At 44.5% G+C, this 23,347-nt stretch overlaps 1 protein-coding gene across 1 annotated transcript in view; it reads left to right on the top strand.

Annotated features, from left to right (window-relative positions):
- Positions 1-22,554, top strand: part of KLHL6 (kelch like family member 6) — a 64,639-nt gene extending 42,085 nt beyond the window's left edge. The window contains exons 3-7 of the mRNA XM_003831990.5: positions 5,118-5,567; positions 13,742-13,979; positions 19,280-19,482; positions 20,853-21,066; positions 21,332-22,554. Coding sequence (XP_003832038.1) covers positions 5,118-5,567; positions 13,742-13,979; positions 19,280-19,482; positions 20,853-21,066; positions 21,332-21,633 — 1,407 coding nt within the window. The 3' untranslated portion in view covers positions 21,634-22,554. The remainder of the gene's footprint in view (positions 1-5,117; positions 5,568-13,741; positions 13,980-19,279; positions 19,483-20,852; positions 21,067-21,331) is intronic.
- The last annotated feature ends 793 nt before the right edge of the window (positions 22,555-23,347 follow it).

Genomic DNA, 23,347 nt, shown 5'->3' with positions numbered 1-23,347 from the left:
TTGATTTGATTCTCCTCTGTGGTTTCCTTCTTTGGTCATCAACAGCCACTAAGCAGGAATAGGAACTGGCATCTTGTTGGCTATTCCTTCCTGTGTTGGGGCAGATCAGGTCATCTGAGCTACCCAGTGACGTGTGCAAATGACGTTTGGCATCTGCCAAGCCTTTGTCCCCCACACACGTTTTGTGACCTGAAGCAGCTTGAAATAGTATAAAAAACATGCATTTTTGGAATCAGAGATGACTGGTCCAAACTTTGCTTCTATCTTTTATTAACTGTAAGTCTCTGAGGAAATTACTCCTCTGAATCTGGTTTCCTCAGGGATGATAATAAATACCTCTTTCATGGCATTGTGGTGAGGATTGAGTAACTCTTACAGTTAGTATGTAGAGTCTGGCCTATAGTAAGTGCTCTTTTAGTGTTTACCTTTTATTTTCTCATTGTGTCCTTTAAAAATCACAAAAATGTGTTTATTTTACGTATTTTTTCCTGAGTTTATAATGTTCATGCTCAGTATAGTAAAGTTGTCATACAACAAACTCTAAAAAAATTAATAACTTTATCTATAACCACTGCTAACATTTTGTATGTTACCTTCTAGTATTTTCTCTATAAATGAGAAAGTTGGTCTATTTTAGGTAGGTATTTCTTACACACAATTGGAGAGGGTAGGAAGTGGTGAAGAGGGTAAAGTAATTCTCCCTTTCTTCCCTGAAATTGAATGGGAATTACAGTGTGAGCCACTGTGCCTGGCCTCTATGACTTTATTTTATATATATATATATATATATATTTATTTATTTATTTATTTATAAAAATAGGATCATAGTCCCGGCGTGGTGGCTCACGCCTGTAATGCCAACACTTTGGGAGGCCAAGGTGGGTGGATCACCTGAAGTCAGGAGTTCGAGACCAGCCTGATCAACATAGAGAAACCTCATCTCTATTAAAAACACAAAATTAGCTGGCTGTGGTGGCACATGTTTATAATCCCAGCTACTTGGGAGGCTGAGTCAGGAGAACCTCTTGAACCTGGGAGGCGGAGGCTGTGGTGAGCCAAGATCATGCCATTGCACTCCAGCCTGGGCAACAAAAGCAAAACTCTGTCTCAAAAAAAAAAAAAAAGATCATAATGTACATAATATGATTTGTGAAGTGCTTTTCTCATTTTATCTGCAAATATTTCAGTTATGTCTAAAAGATAAGGGTTCTTCTTTAACATAAACATGAAACTATTATTGCACCTAAAATGAATAATAATTGTTTCATTATCACCAATAGAGACAACTACTGTTATCAGGTCTTATGTGGCCTCCCAGAGATAGTCTAAGTTCCTAGAAATATCTACTTAATTTTCCTCTCCTCTTCCCCTCACGCAAACGCTGGCATGGTGATCATGGTATTTTGCACTGGGAGCTACCATTTAAGTGAGTTTCCTTTCAGCTCTCATAGATGTTTCTGTGAACAGGGCCAGATAGGGTTCTGGTGTCCAGTTCTGAGGGCTCACGAGGCTTGGTCTTTGTTGCATATTTTTAGTCTTTGAACTGAAAATCTGCCAACGACTAAACAGGTGTTAGCAGCCTTGTTCTCAACTGTTTCCATGGTTGCTCATGCAAAGAGCAGAGCTGCTGGCAGTTGAGACCAGCAGACATGGGGTTCTGAGGCAGAATTCAGGCCTTCTGCAACTTTGCATTGTGTAGGGAAAAGAGAGATCAGACTGTTACTGTGTCTATGTAGAAAGGGAAGACATAAGAAACTCCATTTTGACCTGTACCCTGAAAAATTGCTTTGCCCTGAGATGCTGTTAATCTGTAACTGCCCCAACCTCTTTGCCCCAACCTTAAGCTCACAAAAACATGTGTTGTATGGAATCAAGGTTTAAGGGATCTAGGGCTGTGTAGGATGTGTCTTCTTAACAAAATGTTTACAGGCAGTATGCTCGGTAAAAGTCATCGCTATTCTCCAGTCTCGATAAACCAGGGGCACAATGCACTGCAGAAAGCCGCAGGGACCTCTGCCCTGGAAAGCCAGGTATTGTCCAAGGTTTCTCCCCATGTGATAGTCTGAAATATGGCCTCGTGGGATGGGAAAGACCTGACCGTCCCCCAGCCCGACACCCGTGAAGGGTCTGTGCTGAGGAGGATTAGTAAAAGAGGAAAGTCCCTTGCAGTTGAGGTAGAGGAAGGCCACTGTCTCCTGCCTGCCCCTGGGAACTGAATGTCTCAGTATAAAACCCGATTGTACATTTGTTCAGTTCTGAGATAGGAGAAAAACCGCCCTGTGGCGGGAGGCGAGACATGTTGGCAGCAATGCTGCTTTATTATTCTTTACTCCACTGAGACGTTTGGGTGGAGAGAAGCAAAAATCTGGCCTACGTGCATGTCCAGGCACAGTACGTCCCCTTGAACTTATTTGTGACACAGATTCCTTTGCTCACATGTTTTCTTGCTGACCTTCTCCCCACTATCACCCTGTTCTCCTACTGCATTCCTCTTATTGAGATAGTGAAAATAGTGATCAATAAATACTGAGGGAACTCAGAGACCGGTGCCGGTGAGGGTCCTCCGTATGCTGAGCGCCGGTCCCCTGGGCCCACTGTTCTTTCTCTATACTTTGCATCTATGTCTTATTTCTTTTCTCAGTTTCTCGTCCCACCTGACGAGAAATACCCACAGGTGTAGAGGGGCTGGCCCCCTTCAGCATTGACCCTCGGAGAAATGCCTTATTTATTTATTTATTTATTTTATTTATTTATTTTGAGATGGAGTTTTGCTCTTGTTGCCCGGGCTAGAGTGCAATGGCACGATATCAGCTAACCGCAACCTCCGCCTCCCAGGTTCAAGCAATTCTCCTGCTGCAGCCTCCTGAGTAGCCGGGATTACAGGCATGTGCCACCACGCCTGGCTAATTTTGTATTTTTAGTAGAGACAGGGTTTCTCCATGTTGGTCAGGCTGGTCTCCAACTCCCGATCTCAGGTGATCTGCATGCCTCGGCCTCCCAAAGTGCTGGGATTACAGGCATGAGCCACTGCGCCCGGCCTAAAAAATGCTTTTTAAACTGACAATCCTATGTGATCTGACACAGAAAAATAATATTTTGCAATAGAGGTTGATCCAAAAAGTCAGGGATGTGTTCCCTGGAATGCTCTGGAGTAAAGTCCAGAGCCTAGGTCACCTTGGTCCACTCTTAGAACCAGTCCTGCCCCACCATCAACCTTCAGGCCCCATAGCCCCACTCCCCACAGCTCCTGCCATCCCTCCCCAGTCAGGTCTGTCCTGTCCCTACTCTCACCAGGACCTGCCTTCAGAAGGCCTCCCCTACCCCCACCGGGTTCTGCCCCCTCAGCCTCCCCTTTCCTCTCCCCCCATTAATCGATCAACCCATGGGCACCAAGAACTTGACCCTATAAGGAGTCCAGTAGACAGGGAAGGGAGCTAGGAGGTTGAACTTGTTCAAAGCTAAGCTCCAGAGAACAACAAATAAGAATGAACCAATGCATTTGAGACATGTCATCTGTAAAATGGATATTACAAAATATAATGGATATAACAGTGCTTTGTCATCTGTAAAGTGCCCTACAAGCACAAGGGACTTGAATTTTTATGAGGATGGTGATAACTTAAAAGTGGGACCTGAGAGCCAATCAATAATTTTACAAATTAATTTTTTAATGACAAAAGCAGTAAGTATTCATTTTAAAGGATATATAAATAAAATAAATAAACAAAAACAGAAAAATTCTCATAGTCTTCTTAGAGTGTCATACCTTCTATTATTTATATAGTATATTCCCTGTCCATCCCATGAGACCTGTTTCTGTGGGAGAACTACGGTTCCCTTGATGACAAATTTTGCCATGTGACTTACTCTGGACGGTTTTGTGTAAATGGATATAGCATGTGCCCCCTCTGAGCAGAAGCTTTAAAAGCCTCTGTGTGGTTCTGCCATCTTTTTCCCCTTCTGTCATGGGACCAGCATGTCTCAGGTAAGGGCTTTCCATCTTCCTGGCCCCTGGAATGAAGAGCCCCGTGAAGAACACATAGTGGGTAAGAGAGGAACATTTATTGTAAGCCCCTGAGACGTGGGGGTTGTTTGCTGCTGCAGCAGAATTTGCCTTAAGATACCTGATAACCCAAAGAGATAACAACCATTAATATTTTGACCTACATCCTTTCATCTTCTTTCTATGACTTTATTCTGTGTATGTTTTCTTTATAAAAATAAGGTCACAATGTACATATGATTTGTGACGTGCTTTTCTCATTTTATCTGCAAATATTTCACTTATAGCTCTAAAAAATAAGGATTCTTCTTCAACATAAACATGAAACCATTATTGCACCTAAAATGAATCATAATTGTTTCATTAGCACCAAATATTAGTCAGTGTAAACATTTCTCCAACTTGAAAAAATATATATTGTTTAAATCAGGAATCCAAATAAGATCCATACTTTGCAATTGGTCAATGTGTCTTAAATCTCTGTTTATCTTTAGGTTCTCCCTCTCCTTCTCTGTCTCTTTTATCCCCTTGTAATGTATTTGTTGAAGAAACTGAACAAGTTGTTCTGTAGAGTTTTCCACAGTCTGGATTTTGCTGATCATGTTCCCATGACGTCTTTAGCAGGTTCCTCTTTCCCTGTATTTCCCGTAAATTGCTGATTAAATGTAGAGGCTTAATCAGATCCAATGAACAGATTTTAAAACTCAATACATTATGAACATTTTCTATTTCATTTAATATTTTCTACAACATGTGTTTTAAGTATCTACAGAGCTGTCGACTGTATGAATGAATTATATGTATTTAGCTAGTCCTGTAAGTGTCTCATTGTTTTAAGTCGACTGTATGAATGAATTATATGTATTTAGCTCCTCCCGTAAGTATCTCATTGTTTTGTCGACTGTATGAATGAATTATATGTATTTAGCTCATCCAGTAAGTATCTCATTGTTTTAAGTCGACTGTATGAATGAATTGTATGTATTTAGCTCATCCTGTACTGTTGGACATTTAGGTTGTTTCCAATTTTTGGCTAATACACACAACTCACTGATAAACCTCCTTGTGGACTCACCATTTTCTGGCCTCCTTTCCACCCTTTCTATTTCATCAGTTCCTGCGGATGGTGGATGCCTGTGCCAGCTTCCTCACTGAAGCCTTGAACCCAGAAAACTGCGTTGGAATACTGAGGCTGGCCGACACACACTCGCTGGACAGTCTAAAGAAGCAGGTTCAGAGTTACATCATTCAAAACTTTGTGCAGATTCTGAACTCTGAGGAGTTCCTTGACCTGCCCGTGGACACTCTGCACCACATCTTGAAGAGTGATGACCTTTACGTGACCGAGGAGGCTCAGGTGTTTGAGACCGTGATGAGCTGGGTCCGGCACAAGCCATCAGAACGACTCTGCTTACTCCCCTATGTCCTCGAGAACGTGCGCTTACCGCTTCTGGACCCGTGGTACTTTGTGGAGACGGTGGAAGCAGATCCTCTCATCAGACAGTGCCCAGAGGTCTTCCCGCTGCTCCAGGAAGCCAGGATGTACCACCTTTCTGGCAATGAGGTGAGTAGAAGATAAGAGGTGCTATATTTAACCAGCGAAGTAAGGAGTTAGCTAGGGGCTCACAGAGATGCAAGCGAAGCGGATTAAAAAATCCTTAGGGCATTAAGGAGAAAACACTCCCCTGTTCATTGCTGAGTTGGGCAGTTCCAGAAGCCCTGATTCCTGATCTATGAGGCCGATCCCACGTGTTCAGACGGTTACTGAGAGCGTTAGGTGAGATGTAGAAATCACGCAGCACCATGCCTGGCCCGTGCTTCCTCTTCCCAGTTGTGGAAGGGTGGGAGGTTGGGGGTTACACTGCACACACAAACAAGAACGTGCCCTGGGCCGGGCCCGGTGGCTCACACCTGTAATCCCGGCACTTTGGGAGGCCCGGGCGGGTGGATCACGAGGTCAAGAGATCCAGACCATCCTGGCCAACATGGTGAAACCCTGTCTCTACTAAAAATACAAAAAATTAGCTGGACGTGGTGGCATGCGCCTGTAGTCCCGGCTACTTGGGAGGCTGAGGCAGGAAGATCGCTTGAACCCGGGAGGCAGAGGTTGCAGTGAGCCTAGATCACGCCACTGCACTCCAGCCTGGGCGACAGAGCGAGAGACTCTGTCTCAAAAAACAAAACAAAACAAAACAAACAAAAAACAAGAACGTGCCCTGTCTAGTCAATATTCCATGGGGGTGCTGCTCTTCCTTGCCCACTCTGGTGAAATCTTGTGTCTATTGGATATACTCTGATATCACTTTGATTTAGACTCTCACCATCTGAATTTCTGGAAATTTCTCAAAACTCATCTTCCAGCCCCAAGTCTGGCCTCCCTCCAATTTATTCACCAGCTGAAAGACCTGAAACTCAAGTCTGATCATCTTGCTCCTGGGCTTGCCTTCTTCATTGGCTCCCCATCACTTTCAGAATAAAGCCCATACTTCCTGCTTACATTCCCAGAGCCTGGTCTTGCATCATTAAACTCCTGCCTGCTTCTCTAGTGTCCTCTCCAACCTCCCACTTCTGCTGTAGTCCTAACACACAGCTTGTGGTTCCCCAAAGTGGATGTGCTTTTTCTGCCTCCAGGTCAATATGAATGTTGTTCAAATGCTTTTCTCTTCTTCATCTAGCTGACTTCTACTCCTACTTCAAAACTCAGTCCAAGCATCACTTTCTCCAGAGACTTCTCCTTTTATTTATTTATTTATTTATTTTTGAGATGAGGTCTTGCTCTGTTGCCCAGGCTGGAGTACAGTGGTACAATCATAGCTCACTGCAGCCTCAACCTCCCAGGCTCAAGTGATCCTCCCACCTCAGCCATCCAAGTAGCTGGGAGTACAGGCATGTGCTACCACACCCGGCTAATTTTTAAATTTTTTGTAGAGACAAGGTCTCACTATGTTGCCCAGGCTGGTCTTGAACTCCTGAACTTAAGTGATCTTCTCATCTCAGCCTCCCAAAGTGCTAGGGTTACAGGTGTGAGCCACCACACCCAGCCACTCTCCATGTTCTCATAGCACTTGGTGCATTGCTCCATCACAGCACCAATTGCTGCATGGCAACGCATTGAATTTATCATCTGTAAATATCTCTAGACTGGGAGCTTGTTATAGTAGGAAATATGTCTTATTGCACTTTACATCTCTAGATCTTAGAAGAGAGTCCTAAGAATGCTATATAGTGAATGAGTAATTAGTAAATGCTTGTTGAATGATTAAATGGGTACTATGAATGGTGAGTAAACATATCATTTGGATCTACCTGGTTCTCCTTAACAATTCCTGAAGAAGATTTTTCTTCAGAACTTTATAAAGACAGGAAAAAATTTAGTGGAGAGGAAGTAATGATATAGGGACAGTTTGTTAACAGTTTGTACACATGAACACCCATACATATATCTCACTATGCAGTCGTTCTGGGATTGCTACCAAGCTTTCTTCCTTAGGCCATTGGTAGAAACCTTAGCCAAATGTGGCCCAGGAATTGTCTGTCTGAGGTTCTTTTGGAGTTTCTCCCTTTTTCTGTGTGTTCTTTTCTAGTTTCTTTTTTGTTGTCCTTAGATCCACTGTTCATTCATTCACTCTGCAAACATACCCTTAAATGTTTAGTAGAATTTACTAGAGCCTGGTGTTTTCTTTGTGGAAAGTTTGTAAACTATAATGTATATTTCTTTAATAGATATAGGACTATTTAGGATCTCTGTTTCTTCTAGAATGAACTTTGATAGTTTTTGCCTCAAATAATTTTTTCATTTAATGTAAGTTGCTGAATTTATTGACATAAAGTTGTTCACAGCACTCTTTTATTATCTTGTTAATACCTGCAGAATCTATAGTGTTGTCACATCTGTCATTCCAGATATTGGTAATTTGTGTCTGCCCTTTTTTTTTCCTGATCAATCTGGTTAGAGGCTTATCAATTTTATTGATTTTTCTCAAATAACTAATGTCCAGTTTCATTTGATTTTCTCTATTGTTTTTCTGTCTTCTATTTCACTTATTTCCACTCTGATCATTATTTTCTTTCTTTCTGCTTAGTTTGGGTTTAATTTGCACTTATTTCTCTAGTTTCTTAAGGTGGAAGTGGAGGCCACTGATTTGAGACTTTCTTTCTTTCTAATATTGGCTTTCATGCTATAAATTTCCCCCTAAAAACTACTTAAACAGCATCCCATGTATTTAAGCACGCTATGCCTTCATTTTTTGCAAATAAATCCTGAACACCAATTCTATGCCAGATATGGCACCAGGTACTGCAAAAACAGTCTGTGTCTTACCCAGGTACTGCTAAACAGTCTGTGTGTCAGAGAAGATGGGACATTTAACAAATGAAGGGTGATGAGTGGATTGATGGGGGGAGACTAGGAAACCACATAGGTCCTATTCTATGCTGGATGTCTAGCAGACAGCCTGCATATAATTGCAGACAGGTCTCAGTCTCTGCAACTGCCCTCAGTTCAGCATTTATTCAGTGTCTTCTGTGGAATACTACACAGCCATAAAAAAATGCAATCATGTTCTTTGCAGCAACATGGATGGAGCCAGAGGCCATTATCCTAAGTGAACTGACACAGGAACAGAAAACCAAATAATGCATGTTTTCACTTATAAGTGAGAGCTAAACATTGAGTACACATGAACACAAAGAAGGGAACAAAAGATACCAGGGCCTACTTGAGGATAGAGGATGAGAAGAGGGTGAGGACTGAAAAACTACCTATCAGGTACTATGCTTATTACCTGGATGATTAAATAATCTGTACACCAAATCCCCACGACACACAATTTACCTATATAACAAATCTGCACATGCTGAACCTAAAATAAAAGTTAAAATAAATAAATAGCACTTTAAAACAATTTAAACATAAACAGTGCCTTGATCAACTATACTTCCAATATTTTTGCTATTTTTGTTTCTGCTTCCTATTTTCTAAGTCCTTGAAATGCAGATGATAAAGACTTTTCTCTTATATAAAAGGTCCCTACCCTGTCTTCTGCAAAATTGCTGTAATGAAATATTTTCATTGCCTTTTGTATTTCCGAGGTGCTGGGGGCAGAGTCAGACATTATAAGCTTTAGATTTAGGAGGAGAGAGAATTCTGACATCTGGAAAATTCTTCAGTGGTGAGAACTTGGGCTTTGAGTCAGGCAGAGATCTGGGTGTTAATCTTGACTCCACAATTTATTTACGGTGTAACCTCAGGCAATTACTTAGCTATGCTAAGGCTCAGTTCTGATCTGTAACATGGGGGTAATAATACCTACCAACTGATAGAACTGTTTTGAGAATTAAGTAACGAATGGAATGCTTAGTACAGTGTCTGGTACATGCTAAGTGCCCCACAAATGGAAGCTGTTGTCATTGCCACTTGGTTCCGTCTCTCACAATCAATCATTTTCCTTCTCTGGGGTTAAAACCAGTCTTTTCACTGTGTCTCAGGTTTTTGTGGCCTTATTTTCCCAAATCCTTCTCAAGGCACTTTCTCATCTTCATTTTATAGTTTGGACAACTGAACCAACCAACCAGCCACCATGACCTCCTAATTGGGGTCTCATTGCCAGTTGATTCCCTGAGTCAGTCTGCTCACTGCTGGAATGGTCTTGGGTTGACTCCTGATGACAGTAGTGTGAGCCTGGAGGCTACTCTGTGAACACACTTCTCCCCGTACCCTTCATTTACCAAACTTTAACCCTCTTGTCCTATCATCATCTTTCCCGTTTTTGTTTTATTTTGTTTTGTTTTTTCTTCAGACAGACTTTTGTTCTTGTTGCCCAGGCTGGAGTGCAATGGTGCGATCTCAGCTCACTGCAACCTCTGCCTCTCAGGTTCAAGAGATTCTCCTGCCTCAGCCTCCCGAGTAGATGGGATTACAGGCATGTGCCACCACCCCTGGCTAAGTTTGTATTTTTAATAAAGATGGGGTTTCTCCACGTTGGTCAGGCTGGTCTCGAACTCCCAACCTCAGGTGATCTGCCTGCCTCAGCCTCCCAAAGTGCTGGGATTACAGGCATAAGCCACCGTGCCTGGCCCATCTTTCTCTTTTAACCTTGCCCATTCTCTAAACTGGTGTTAACAACAGGAAATTTTAGAACACCAAAAGCAAATGTTGGTCTCCATTTGATTTGGGAATGGTAGCTGGAACCTTCATTGAAAGAGATCTTTGGGGACAGAGGAAATTTGCCTCTTCACTTAATTGCCTCTTAAGTTTTCAGACATAAACCTGGTTTATACCAAACGTTACTCTGACATGTGTGATGTGGGGAAAGGGGAGCACGGGCTCCAGCCCAAGGACAGCTTTGCTGAAACAATATGCTCACTCTGTCCCCTAGTATAAGATCTGTGGACAGTGAGCAGTCACTAAGGTGCAATTATCTGCTCTGTTTTTAACAATCTGAAAATAAACTGGTTATGCCTGATTGTTGCATGCAATTCATTGGCAAACACGTCCGTATGTCTGCAACAAAGTGGCACGTCTCAGACTTCAGATTGACATTTGTCATGGCTTTGGGGTTAATATTTTGCCAAATGTAGCTGAACTTACAATGTGGTAATGATGCCACCACTCGGCAGCTCCGTGGTGCTGAATTATAAGACAGGTCTCATTACCCTAGCCAAGCCCATCAGCTAGATGATGGTGTTAGTTCTCAATTGCTGCATAACAAATTACCCCCAAACTGAAAACTTTAAAATAACAAACACTTACTATCTAACAGGCTCTGAGTGTCAGAATGTAGGAGTGGTTTAGCTGGGTGCTTCTGACTCAGGGTCTCTTATGAAGTTGCAGTAAAGCTGTTGGCTGGGGCTGCAGTAATCTCAAAGTTCAAATGGGATTCAGGCTCACTCACTGGACTGTTGGCAGGCATCGGATCCTTGCGGCTGCTGGTTGGGAGCCTCAGTTTCTTGCCATGTGGGCATCTCTATATCAGCTGACCTCCCCCAGAGCAAATGACCTAAGAAAGACAGAGAGTAATCAGGATGCAAGCTGGTAGTGCCTTTTATAGCCTAATTTCAGAAGTGATGTATCATCACTTCTGCTGTAATCTGTTGGTCATAGAGACCAATTCTAGAACAGCATGGAGGGAACTACACAGATGTGAATACCAGGAAGCAGGGATCACTGGGGCCGTCGTGGATGCTCACTACCACAATGATTTAGACTGAGTTACCCAGCTTGCCCATTCATTCACTCATCCATTCGCTCTTTTTTTTTTTTTTTTGAGATGGAATTTCGCTCTTGTTGCCCAGGCTGGAGTGCAATGGTGCAACCTCGGCTCACTGCACCCTCTGCCTCTTAGATTCAAGTGATTCTCCTGCCTCAGCCTCCCGAGCAGCTAGGATTACAGGTGCCTGCCACCACACCTTGCTAATTTTTTTATTTTCTTTTTTCTTTTTAGTAGAGACTGGGTTTCACCTTGTTGGCCAGGCTGATCTCGAACTCCTGACCCCAGGTGATCCACCTGCCTCGACCTCCCAAAGTGCTGGGATTGCAGGCGTGAGCCACTGCACCCAGCTCACTCGCTTATTTAATCAATGTTTATAGATGCCCACAAGCTCCAGGTACTATTCTTGGTGCTGAGGATCCACTGGAGAAAAAGGGCTGTTCCTGCCATCAGGGGCCTTACAGTAAATTACAATGAAGCATGAAAAGGGCCGTTGTGGGGGAAATTCAGGGTTATGAGAATGTGTGCAAAGTTAGGAATGGCTTCCTGGAGAAAAGGGCAAAGTGACATGGCAAATTACTCACAGTGCCTTAAAGGGTAAGTGGATTGGGGTGGTAGCATGGGAAATTGAGAATAGAATATTATGGGAGATCCAGGCAGCAGGCAGGAACCCAGGAAATTTAGCCAGTAGGAGGAGAGTCTTTCGTAGGTCAGGACCAAGGAATGAGATGCCAGCCCTGGGGGTCAGGAGGTAAGATCACGGCTAGTCCAGTCCTCCTAGCATCCTCTCAATCACCCAACAGGTTACTGGGGCAGGAGAGCAAGCATTGCAAATAAGATGAGGGGAGCTTCGGAGTGGAGGCTGAGGCCTGGTTCCCAGAAGTGAAGAAAGGGTCACAAGGGAATCAATTCAGGGAGGCCAGTGCTTTTTTCTAAGCATTGCCCTGAAACACCTAGATCCCCTCTGAAAGAGGACCAGATAGATTAGTGCTGGAGGCTGTGCCTCAGCTGTGGGGAAGGGGGTTTAAGGACAGGAACCAGGGCTGATACCTGAAGAGAAAGTTGCAGAGCAGCAAAGTTTGTCTTTGGTGCCATTGCCCAGATCCTGTCCTGCCAGCTTGGTGTTCTCATGGTGCCTCCAAGTTCCCGGGCCCACCCCTTCACCCTTATCCCAGCACCGTTCTGCTGTCCATACTGTCAGGGCCAGCCCATTGCCTAGGCTTTGTCCAGTCACACCCGTCCCCACTCTGCTGACCTGTAAGGAACAGCCCTGCCACAAACTTTATGGCCATGGTCCAGCCTCAAGAACGGAGGATGCAGAACTCACTGTACCAGGCTCCTAGGCACAGAAAACCAACCAACCAAACAAAGACTGTTATGGAAAAGTAGAGGCTGGGAGTTGGCTGGTCTGATTATTTGTGGCTCTTGGTTGGATTCACTATCTGAGGGCTCAGTCTTTGCTACTGTAACCTATTTGTTACCACCTATGGGCAGAATCGAAGTTCTGTAGTCTGTGTTAGATCAGTCTAATTTTGTGGGAAAATTGGCGACTTTGGCCATCTGGGAGATGGTTGCTGCCTCTCCGCCTTGTGTCAGCACACCTATGGAACCTTCATCATGGAGCCCAGGGGATCAATGGAACCAGGGAAGGGCAGCTCTTCCTTTTATAGCAGTATCAATATGGCATCTACCACTGCTCCTACAGGCATAATTAGCTGTTGAGGGGCGAGTGTGTGCCAGGTGCTCTGCTCACGCCTCTACCTCATACCTTATGAATGCTCACAGTCATCTGATAGCACAGCAATGATTACAAGCAGTTTACAGAGATCGTGTTACTTCTCCAAGGTCACATGGCCATAGGTGATAGAACGCTGGTACATTTGACTTCTGAACCTCTGCTCTTTCAGCAGGGTTCAAATACCCATGGTATGGATTTCTTCACTTGTTCAAAGCTCTGAAAGGTCATATACTGTATGTTGGAACCAGCCTTCCTCCCTCCCTGGCCACACTCTGATTCCTTCTAGTTCTTGTTTCCTAAGTCTCTGAATGCTCTTATGTTGTCACTGTCCAGGATGTCTCTTCCAGAAGGCTGATGGTGAGCAAAGTCTGAGGTATCATCAAGAAATTAAAGCCAAGGGGGAATGGAAAGTAGCGCAAAATAAAATTCCAGGATTTAAGGTTTCAGAGCAGGCAGGAGGGGAAAGGCAGGAAGTGCATCTGATAGTAAATAGACCCTCACCTCTTAAAACAGCAGCAAAAACCGGCAACATGTATTGAGTACCTGTTATGCACCAGGCCCTGGGTGAAGCACACTGTGTACATTATCCCATTTAACCCTCACAACACACCTATGAGGTAGTTACCTCTACTATCCCGATTATACAGATGATGAAACTGAGGCTCAGGGAGGTGAAGTCACATGGTCATACTGTGGCAGATATGGGAATTGGACCCGACTCCTAATGGCTCCATAGCCCGAGCTCTGAAACTTTGTGTTGTCCTGCCTTCATGTACCCCCATCGATTTCCAGATCATTTCGGAGCGCACCAAGCCCAGGATGCATGAGTTCCAGTCTGAGGTGTTCATGATCATTGGCGGCTGCACGAAGGATGAACGGTTTGTGGCAGAGGTGACCTGCCTGGACCCCCTGAGGCGCAGCCGCCTGGAGGTGGCCAAGCTCCCGCTAACAGAGCATGAGCTGGAGAGTGAGAATAAGAAGTGGGTGGAGTTTGCATGCGTGACATTGAAAAATGAGGTCTACATCTCAGGTAAGCAGGAGTCATGTAAAGGCAAAGCAAGCTCCAGTAGCACTACATATATTCCTGAGTGGCAGCCAGGCAACCATCCTAGAAGAATTACTGTGAATTGGCAATGATCCGGCTCTGACTGAGACAGGATACGGACCCAGGAGCTCAGGTGGTCTTATCTTGGAGAGTACATTGCTACTTAATAAACAAAAAACTGAGCAACATTGTACTATTTTTTTCTTTTCCTTTCTTTTTTTTTTGAGACAGCGTCTCGCTCTGTTGCTCAGGCTGGAGTGCAGTGGCGCAATCTTGGCTAGCTGCAACCTCCACCTCCCGAGTTCAAGTGATCCTCCTGCCTCACCCTCCCGAGTAGCTGGGATTACAATCAGGTGCCTGCCACCATGCCCGGCTAATTTTTGTATTTTTAGTAGACACGGGGTTTCACCATGTTGGCCAGGCTGGTCTTGAACTCCTGACCATAGGTGATGCACCGGCCTCGGCCTCCCAAAGTGCTGGGATTACAGGCATGAGCCACCTCGTCCAGCCAGCATTGTACTATTAATAGAAAACCTGGGGAGGAGGCAGACAAGTCTAGTCCTTCCCAGAAAAAGAAGAGGGAAAGTGGTAAGGGTTTATTCAGTGTCTGCTATAGGCATAGGCCCCTGAGCTGCGCAGTGGGAATTCAGTAATGAGTAAACACGTCTGCCCTTCCCCTCCCATGTCTATTAGGTTGTACTTGGGTATAGTTCAGTAGGACCCAATACTTTTTCATTACGAAAGTGTTTGCTTCAGTATTGATCATTACTTTGTGTCTGCCTTTCCCATTAGACCTGGAGTTCCATGAGGGGCAACACTATAGCCCCTGTACCTAGCACTGTGCCTGACCTCGGGGTAAATGTTCAGTAAATATTTATTGAATGACGCAGTCTCAACCATCTTTACTGAGTGGTAGATACATTTATACTTTAATAACATTTAATTGCTTGCCTCTCACATCAACTCTGCAAGGTAGGTGTTTTTAAGGTAGGAGAAAACAGAGGCTCAGAGAGATTCTCAGACATACCTAAGGTCGCACACTGGTAGGTGTCAGGCAGGACTTCAACCCAAGTTCTAAGCCTAACGCCCACACTCTTCCCCATCACATCAAAAGCCACCTGGCTCTCCCTGGGACCCTAAGGAAGGAGACAAGCTTCCCTTCCCCTTTCTTAGAGGCTTTTCTTGAATCTGAACTTGTGGGGAAAGCTGGACCCCAGAGCGTGTTTCCTCCAAAATCAAGGGCAGGTCATTCTTTCGATGCATTTATACCATTGATTAGGTTCTAGCTTTCTTTTAATCTTGTAGACGTTTATTTTATTTTATTTTTTATTTTTTTGAGACAGAGTCTAGCTCTGTTGCCCAGGCTGGAGTGCAGTGGCGTGATCTCGGCTCACTGCAATCTCTGCCTCCTGGGTTCAAATGATTCTCCTGCCTCAGCCTCCCAAGTAGCTGGGATTACAGGCACGTGGCACCACATCTGGCTAATTTTTGTATTTTTAGTGCAGATGGGGTTTCACAGTGTTGGTCAGGCTGGTCTTGAACTCCTGACCTTGTGATCCACCTGCCTCAGCCTCCCAAAGTGCTGGGATTACAAGCATGAGCCACTGCGCCCGGCCTTAATTGTTGTAGAAGATCCAAACAATACTGAGCAAGTAAAGTAAAATAGGGCAGTTTCTCTGTGCCATCACAATTCTATGGGTTTTCATTTTTTACAAAAATTGTTTTCTATTTGCTCAGGGTAAATAATTTTAGCTGCTGTTACAAATCCTAAGTCTCAGTGAATTAACACAATAGTATGCAGGGGTCAGGGGCAGGACGGTCTGCTCCACTCAGGCACTCAGGGGCCTAGGGTCCTGCCATCTTCTGACACTGCCTCTTCCTACACATGGCCTTGATTTAGGCACAAGAAAAAAGCTAAGGGAGTTGAGAAGTCACACCTGCTCATAAAAGCCTCAGCCTGGAAGTGCCATCAATTTTGCTCACATTCCATTGGCAAAAACTAGCCACATGACCTCCCTTACCCTCCCCTCACCCCCTCTGGGTGCAGGGACCTGGGAAATGTAGTTTAGCTATGTGCCCAGGAGGGATCAACAGGTGTGGTCATCATAGTCAGTCTTTGTCACATATACTACACGTGTTATTCTTTTTTTCTTTTTCTTGAGATGGAGTCTCACTCTGTTGTCCAGGCTGGAGTACAATGGCGAGATCTTGGCTCACTGCAACCTCTGCCTCCCAGGTTCAAGCAATTCTCCTGCCTCAGCCTCCTGAGTAGCTGGGACTACAGGCACATGCCATCATGCCTGGCCAATTTTTGTATTTTTGGTAGAGAGGGGGTTTCACCATGTTGGCCAGGCTGGTCTCAAACTCCTGACCTCAGGTTATCCACCTGCTTTGGCCCCCCAAAGTGCTGGGATTACAGGTGCCCACCACCATGCCTGGTTAATTTTTGTATTTTTGGTAGGTGGGGGGTTCACCATATTGACAGGCTGGTCTCAAACTCCTGACCTCAAATGATCCGCCCGCTTCGGTCTCCCAAAGTGCTGGGATTACAGGCGTGAGCCACCACGCCCGGCCCAATTTTTTTTTATATTTTAAGTAGAGACAGGGTTTCACCATGTTGGCCAGGCTAGTCTTGAACTCCTGATCTCAGGTGATCCGCCCACCTCAGCCTCCCAAAGTGCTGGGATTACAGGTGCGAGCCACTGTGCCCAGCCCACATGTTATTCTTTTGTCATAAATTTGTTGTTCACTTTTTAATGATACAAGCAATACCTGAAAGCATGCTTGTTATACACGGCTAAATCAACAGAAACTTGTACTTCAATTAACAATATCATCTGGACATGATGACATGTTGGTTTAATGGATATACATATCAAGTGATATAGTTATTACATGCAAAGCACATGGTGGGAGCTTAATTACGTTGGCCAGTATTATCACTACTGTTATTCTTTTTACCAGCTATATGGCAGTCTACCAAATGGATAAACCATAATTTTTTTAGCTCTCTTTTTTTGATCTCCTTAAAAAATATTGCAGTAGGCATTCTTAGACACATATTTTTTCACACTTGTGCTGCTACTTGGAAAGTTTCCTGGAAGTGGTCATATGTGAATTAAGAATTTTGTATATATTGTGAAATTTTCCTACAGAAAAGTTGTACCAATTTACAGTTCAATCAGTGATGAATGACAGTGCCCATTTTCTATATCCTTGCTAATGATTTTTATTATTAGTCATTTAAATTTTTAATAGACTAGAATGGTAAATATATATTTACCAGATAATTGTATTTATTTTTAAAAATTATCTGTTCATACTCTTTGACAGTTCCTATCAGTTTTTGTCTTGTTCTTACTAATTTTTTGGAACTCTTCTTATATATCCTTTGCTATTTGTGTTGCAAATATTTTCTCCTAGACTGTGGCTGTTTTTTACCTTTATATACTTGTTTTCTTTCCTATACAATTCTACATTCATGTCATGCTTAGAAAACCCCTCCTAACCCCAAGGTCATTAACATAATATCCTATACATTCTCCAGTTACTTCTGTAGCAGTAACATTTGAATTTTATTTTAAATGTAATGTAAAATAAGTATCTAACTTAATTTTTATCCAAATGAATAACCAATTGTTCTAATAACATTTATTTAATGATCTGTATATATTTTAGTCCGTTTCTGTGCTCTTGTTTTTAACTGATCGGTTTGTCTAGTACTGCACTGTTTGTATTAGGATAGCTTTATAGTATATTTTAATATTTGATAAGGAAAGCCTCCTTCTTCCCTTTTCTTTTTCAAAAGTTTCTTAGAAATTTTTCCAAACTTACTCTTCCCAGTGAAATTTAGAATTATCTCATCAAGTTCCCCTCAAAAGTCTTGAAGGCACTGAGTATATAGATTAACCTAGGGAGGGTTGACATCTTCACAATAAGGTGTCTTCTGATTTATGCACACAATATGCTTTCTCAGGGTTTTTTTTTTGTCCTAAAATAAAATCATAGGTTTTAATAAAGGTTGCATACATTTCTTTGAAAATTTACATTTATTTTATACTTTTTGATGCTACCTAAATGGGATCAATGTTTTGAATTAATGGAGACCTCTGAAAGGTACCCCACCCAAAGGAAAATAGCCAAACTATATGAACAAAAGATTCAAGGAAGAGGAAGCTCAGCTTCCCTCATAGTAAGCGAAAACCAAACTGACATAGTTTTTTTCCGTCAGACTTCAAAAAAATAAATAAATAAAAGAAAGAAAACAAAACCACCACCACCAACAAAAAGTGGGTATGAGGAAAAGTCAACCACCACAGCTGCGGAGGATGCCTTGGCTGCACCTATAAAAATTCAGGGTGCACATGGCTTTGACTTAGAAAACCCACTTCTGGGTTCCATGCTAGAGAAACACCCCTGACACAGAATGTGGTCAGTAATGTTCATTTCTCCACTATTGCACACATGTAAGTCTGAAAAGTAAATCTTTGCTTTAAGTAGTTGGTGGTAGTCTATGCTGATGGGAAAATGGAAACACAAAGCTGTTAAATATTTGATTAAAATCACCCAAAAAGTCAGTTCTCCTTTGTCTTTGTCTCTTTCCCCAGCTGCTGAATTTTGTATTTTCTGTTTTTTAAGAGAGTTGCCGTCAAGAAAATGTTTACCAGATCACTCTCAAATGATCTATTGTGAGCATCTCATACTTTATAACAAAAATTATTTAGAAATAGGATAAATCCCACTGATTGTTTTAAACAGATCAGAGCGACAAACCAGGAGAATGTTGTAGGATTTCTTAGTGATTTTTCCAGGTCTGTATCTTTGCTTTTTGGTTTAAATAAAAAGTAAACATAGAATTTAAGCTGCCATGTAATTTGCCTTCTGCACAAACCCCACTGTCCCCGCCCAGCCTTGCTTCCTCCTCCCTGTGAGGGCAAACACTGAGTCCAGGCTCCCTCTGGCCCCTACCCACCCAGGCTGGCTTGGGTCCTGCCCCCTGAAGCCTTCTCAGGGCACTGCTCACTTAGCCACCTCTTCTCTGAACTCTCGCAGCACTGAGGTGGACATGACACAGTGTGGCACATCATCCATTCTGTCTCTCCCTGTTCTCCTGCATTTGCCTCGTCTCCCTTGCCAGACATCACACACCTGCTGGGTTTCTTGTGTCTCCCCTCAGGGTAGGGCTGGCCTGGGGACCTGGCACTTTTGGACATGTGGGATATTATGGGAGAAGCTGTATTTCTGACACATCTGGTGGTTTCTTAAATGCTTTTTATCTCTTGCAGGTGGCAAAGAAACACAGCATGATGTTTGGAAATACAATTCTTCGATCAACAAGTGGATTCAGATTGAGTATTTAAACATAGGCCGCTGGAGGCATAAGATGGTGGTGTTGGGTGGCAAGGTCTATGTGATCGGAGGCTTTGACGGCTTACAGAGAATCAACAACGTGGAGACCTACGACCCCTTTCACAACTGCTGGTCAGAGGTATAGGACACGATTTCTACAAGTAACTGCCTGTATTATTACTTCAGTGCTTTTTAAAAAAGCTTTGGAACATGCCTGCCGTGGTGGTCAGCTTTCTGATCACTTTACTTCCAAGGAGAACAGTTCGGATGGCTCTGAGCTTCCCTCCTCCTAGGAGCTATTGCTTCAGTATTGCTCATCAAGTCACAGAAACAATGTCCTTCCAAGTGGTGAAGGTCTGTGTGGGCACCTGTCCTAATTTGGACAGAACCCCAGATGTGCACAGAGGCTCACCCTGTCCTTAGATGGGAGATCTCTTGGTCTGCATGTCTTGGTGTAGAGTCTTGTCTCCTCAGATGCCTTCTCTCCTATTCTTCTCCACACTGGACACATGCGGATCACTTTACTACACCGTTTATGAACCCAGAGTGATTTGGTCATGTTAGAAATCATCCCTTCTTTATTTTCCCATGGATGATGAGCCACTTACAGGCCTGCATGTCAGACTTTAGTAATGCAACCTCAGGTATATATCAGACCCAGGAAAAGAAAAGCCACCTCATCTCATTTCCAGGTTATTCCCAGTTTCAAATTTTCTTTCTCCTTATCAGATCAGATGTCCAAGCATGTTCCAGCTTAATAGAATGTACAACACAGTCATTGTAGGCACAAGCAAAGTAGCCAGGTCACCACATCTAGCCAAGACTGTCAGCCTGAAAAGTGCTATATTGAGAGCCCTTAACATGTATGGGGGACATGCCCAGGATCTTCTCAAAACAAGCCCTATCACAAAGCTGCTCCACGATCTAAAAAGATCCTGTAAATAAATGGGCAAGAGGCTCTTGGAAGTCTCCTTTACTGTCCTGGGGTTCACAGGATAGAAGCACACGTCTGACTTAATCTCAAAATCCTCAATGCTGCCCCATAATGGAAGAGTCTGCTTACCTGTGGCCACCGTATCAGCTTTTCTTCCTAGATATAAGCACCAAGGAAAATCAATGCTGGTACATAGTAGGCATTCCATAAATATTTTTTGAGTGGATGAGCACATGAATGAATATGAATATGCATGTATAAAACATCATTTTCCTCCCACACTGGCTGACTTCATCTGTATAAACTTATTCTTGCCTGAGAGCCGGATTCCGGGAGAGGCTGGCACATCCCAACACACAGCTTGCTCTAGCTTGCGTGGAGCCTGGAGGGAGGGTGGGAAATGCATGCTTTCATTCTTGCTGTGTCTTAAGAGGAGTCAAGCCCATGGGCCTTGTGACTTTAGGCAAAAGATGACCAGTTCTGTGTCCCGGAGCTTTGTCCTGTATCGTGGGAGCTACTGCAGCAATCTGGGCAGCATGACTGACAGCTTCTTCTTGTGCCCTCTGCCTCTACAGGCCGCACCCCTCCTTGTCCATGTCAGCTCCTTTGCAGCCACCAGCCATAAGAAGAAGCTCTATGTGATCGGGGGAGGGCCCAATGGGAAACTGGCCACAGACAAGACTCAGTGTTATGACCCTTCCACCAACAAGTGGAGTTTGAAGGCGGCCATGCCCGTGGAGGCTAAATGCATCAATGCAGTGAGTTTCCGGGACCGCATCTATGTCGTTGGTGAGTAATGGCTTCTTATTGGTCTGAATGGCTTAGAACCTGATGAGCGCCTGGCTGCAGCACGTAAACGGTGTGTCGCGGTGTCTCCAGCACTGGCAACTCACTGCCCCTAGGACCCACTCTGGCTTTCAGGAGAGCCATCAATCGACTGTTTCTGTTGGCAAGAGGGTAGACTTGGCCTAATCAGAAGTTGAATTTTAGTGGTTAAGAGGGAAGAAACCAGAAAAATGGAGCGATGCCCACCGTGTTTCCTCCCTCTCCTCAGGTGGGGCCATGAGAGCGCTGTACGCCTACAGCCCGCTGGAAGACAGCTGGTGCCTGGTGACCCAGCTCAGCCACGAGCGGGCCAGCTGCGGTATCGCGCCCTGCAACAACCGGCTCTACATCACCGGCGGGCGGGACGAGAAGAACGAGGTTATCGCCACGGTGCTGTGCTGGGACCCCGAGGCCCAGAAACTGACAGAGGAGTGCGTCCTGCCCCGGGGCGTGTCGCACCACGGCAGCGTCACCATCAGGAAGTCGTACACCCACATCCGCAGGATCGTGCCCGGAGCAGTGTCTGTCTGACGGCAGGATGGGGAGCTGGAGAGCCCCCCCGACCCTCAGCGTGCCCGCCTCACCTCTCACCCTCCTCCAGTCCCACTTCAGGCAGCAGGCTCGAGTTTGAGGCCATACATCAGGGGATCCCCTTGACTCACTTTGGGGGAACCTTGGAAGTCACAGTTTGGGGTCACTTGAGACCGGCCAGGAATGTTTGCATGACCTACCTCAGGAAGGGAGGCGAGGAAGAGTAATATTTAGCATTCAGGACCCTCCCACCCTATGCCGGCTTCTGTGCCAGGCACTACCTTTTAGAGGTTCATTTAACCTGGTGACTGGCTCTTATCACTTCTAGTTTACAGGTGAGGGAACCAAGTTTCACAGAGGCTAAGTGGCGTGCCCCTGAGCACTCAGCTAGCAAGTAGCTACCCCAGGAGTCTAAAATCCAGGTCTTTCATCTCCGAAGTCAATGCTCTTTCCACCATGCTGCCTATCTCAGAGCAGGAAAAACAAACAAAAAACAACAACAAAACCTGGCTCGTGCTGGGCGTGGCGGCTCACACCTGTAATCCCAGCCCTATGGGAGGCTGAGGCGGGCGGATGACCTGAGGTCAGGAGTTCAAGACCAGCCTGGCCAACATGGTGAGACCGCCCCGTCTCTACTAAAAATACAAAAATTAGCCGGGTGCAGTGGCAGGCGCTTGTAATTCCAGCTACTCAGGAGGCTGAGGCAGGAGGATCACTTGAACTTGGGAGGTGGAGGTTGCAGTGAGCCGAGATCGCGACACTGCACTGCCGCCCGGGAAACAAAAGTGAAACTCTGTCTCCAAAACAAAAACAAAAACAAAAACAAAAACAAAGAAACCTGGCTCATTTCTTGTTTCGGCAAGTCTGCTAAAGGATTCACTCAGCACAGCAGGGAAATAAAGGTGTTTCCTGTTTTCTTTCCTTTTCTTTCTTATTCTGCATCCTCCCTCCTCCCCGCCCTTTACCAAAATTTAAACCAAGGAGTCATTTGGGCTCCTTGCCAAGAACATCTCATAGGTTCTTCCACTTGAAAGGTCTGGGGGATGGGCTTGGGAAGGCCTGTTTGCTTTGAAAGAGATGAAATACTTGTGTTCTGTCCTCCTCCCATTGAAACCCTCTTTTTTTTTTTTTTTGAGATGAAGTCGCCCAGGCTGGAGCGCAGTGGCATGATCTCAGCTCACTGCAACCTCTGTCACCCTGGTTCAAGTGATTTTCCTGCCTCAGCCTCCTGAGTAGCTGGGATTACAGGCACCTGCCACCGTGCCTGGCTAATTTTTGTAGTTTTAGTAGAGACGGGGTTTCACCATCTTGGCCAGGCTGGTCTTGAACGCCTGACCTTGTGATCTGCCCGCCTCGGCCTCCCGAAGTGCTGGGATTACAGGTGTGAGCCACTGGGCCCAGTCTTTTTTTTTTTTGAATGATCATAAGATGGCCCATTTTGGACCGGAACTGTCAATGCCAGACAGAATTGTACCTTTAGCACATTCTGGTGCCCTGGCCTCTTAGTGTTCACCAGTTGTACTGCAATATAGACAAGATGTCTCTAGAGACTCAAACTACTGTTTTATTAAAAAAGTAAACACCTGAGCACAGCTGGCCTACACAGGAGCGACAGATTCTCCTTGATGGTACACTTTCTAGTTTTTAGACAGTGATTTAGGTCCACGCTCCTGATACCCCATCTTCCTGAAGCCTTCGTGTTCAAGACTTTTAA

The sequence above is a fragment of the Pan paniscus genome, chromosome 2 (assembly GCF_029289425.2).
Source record: "Pan paniscus chromosome 2, NHGRI_mPanPan1-v2.0_pri, whole genome shotgun sequence".
Lineage (NCBI taxonomy): Eukaryota > Metazoa > Chordata > Mammalia > Primates > Hominidae > Pan > Pan paniscus.
Note: the sequence above shows the minus strand (reverse complement) of the source record. Positions and strands in the feature narration are given on the sequence as shown.